The 1,392-nt window shown below is 58.4% G+C and overlaps 1 protein-coding gene across 1 annotated transcript in view; it reads left to right on the top strand.

Moving 5' to 3' along the window:
* The window catches only part of EMH_0019440 (MGC53542 protein, related, related), a gene marked incomplete at both ends in the record, with an annotated part of 9,839 nt that extends 8,571 nt beyond the window's left edge, over positions 1 to 1,268 (top strand). Inside the window, 2 exons of the mRNA XM_013501361.1 lie at positions 159 to 434; positions 630 to 1,268. Of these exons, the coding sequence (XP_013356815.1) occupies positions 159 to 434; positions 630 to 1,268 (915 nt within the window). The remainder of the gene's footprint in view (positions 1 to 158; positions 435 to 629) is intronic.
* Positions 1,269 to 1,392: the final 124 nt, after the last annotated feature.

The raw sequence follows: 1,392 nt of genomic DNA, 5'->3' as shown, positions 1-1,392 counted from the left end.
AAGCAAAGCTCATGAGGCACGCCCTATCGCCCGCACGTGAAGGCGCAGCAGCAGCAGCAGCAGCAGCAGCTGCTGCTGCTGCTGCAGCAGAGCACCAGGTGCCGAGCAGGATGCGGCTGGTGATTCGACCGATGAATGCTGCTGCTGCTGCCCCCCAGCAGCAGCAGCAGCAGCACGTGCAGCAGCCGCAGCAGCAGCAGCAGCAGCAGCAACAGCAGCAGCGTCAGCAGCGAAACGCCATGAACTCCCAGGGGTTCATTGAGGACTGCAGCAGCCTGAGGGACCGTGGCCAGCAGCAGCAACAGCAGCAGCAACAGCAGCAGCAGCAACAGCAGCAGCAGCAGCAGCAACGGAAGCAGCCACAAGTTTCAGCGGCAGCAGCAGCAAGCTGTCCACTGAAGCACAACCTCGAGAGCACCAGCCTAATGATGGAGGTTCGGCTAAACCCTAAACCCTAAACCCTAAACCCTAGACCCTACAGTTGAAACCCTAATATCTCGTCGCTACTATCGAGGACTTGGCTGTTCGCTGACCTCACCGGTGCTGCCTTTCTGCTGCTCTGTTGCTGCTGCTGTTCTGTTGCTGCTGCTGTTCTGCTGCTGCTGCTGCTTTGCCTTGCTGCTGCTCAGGAGGAGCAGCCTCTTTGCTGCAGCAGCGGCAGCGAGAAGGGTTCGCTGCTGGTGACATCGGCGTCAGCAGCTGCTGTTGCTGCAGCAGCAGCAGCAGCAGCAGCAGGAGATACTGCTCTCCAACACACTGCAGCAGACGCAGAAGGCAGCAGCTGTCCGAACAACTACATGCAGTCTGACACAGCAGCAGCAGCTGGATCTGCTGCTGCTGTTGCTGCTGCTGCTGCAGCAGCAGCAGCAGCAGGCACAAGCAGCGCTGCAGCAGCACCCAGCGACTCCTGGGATCGTCTCCACGGCAGCAACAGCAGCAGCAAGAGTGATGTCGATAGCGACAGCCAGAACAGCTGGCAGGATAGCGGGAGCAACAGCAGCAGCCGCAGCAGCTGCAGCAGCAACGGCAGCAGCAGCACAAGCAGCACGAGCAGCAGCAACAGCAGCAGCTGGCGTAGGGATGCTGCTTCAGCGCCGCTGCTCGCACAAGGAGGAAGAGCAGCAGCAGCAGCAGCAGCAGCAACGGGAACACCAGCAATAGGAAAATATTCTGCACTGTTGACTGCTGCTGCTGCTGCTGCAGGCCTCAACGCTGAGGCGCTGCAGCAGCTGTCTTGGCTCGACGAGAGACGCACAGACAGAACGTAACAACCCCTAAACCCTAATAAATCCTAAACCCTAATAAACCCTAAACCCTAAACCCTCAACAACCCTCAACCGAAGGAAAGCAATCTTGTAGTCAGAGCAGAGCCACCGAAAATAAATACAAATA

Source organism: Eimeria mitis, genomic scaffold (genome assembly GCF_000499745.2).
Source record: "Eimeria mitis Houghton genomic scaffold, Emh_scaff677, whole genome shotgun sequence".
Lineage (NCBI taxonomy): Eukaryota > Apicomplexa > Conoidasida > Eucoccidiorida > Eimeriidae > Eimeria > Eimeria mitis.
The sequence above is the reverse complement of the archived record's forward strand: the minus strand, read 5'-3'. Positions and strand labels throughout refer to the sequence as shown.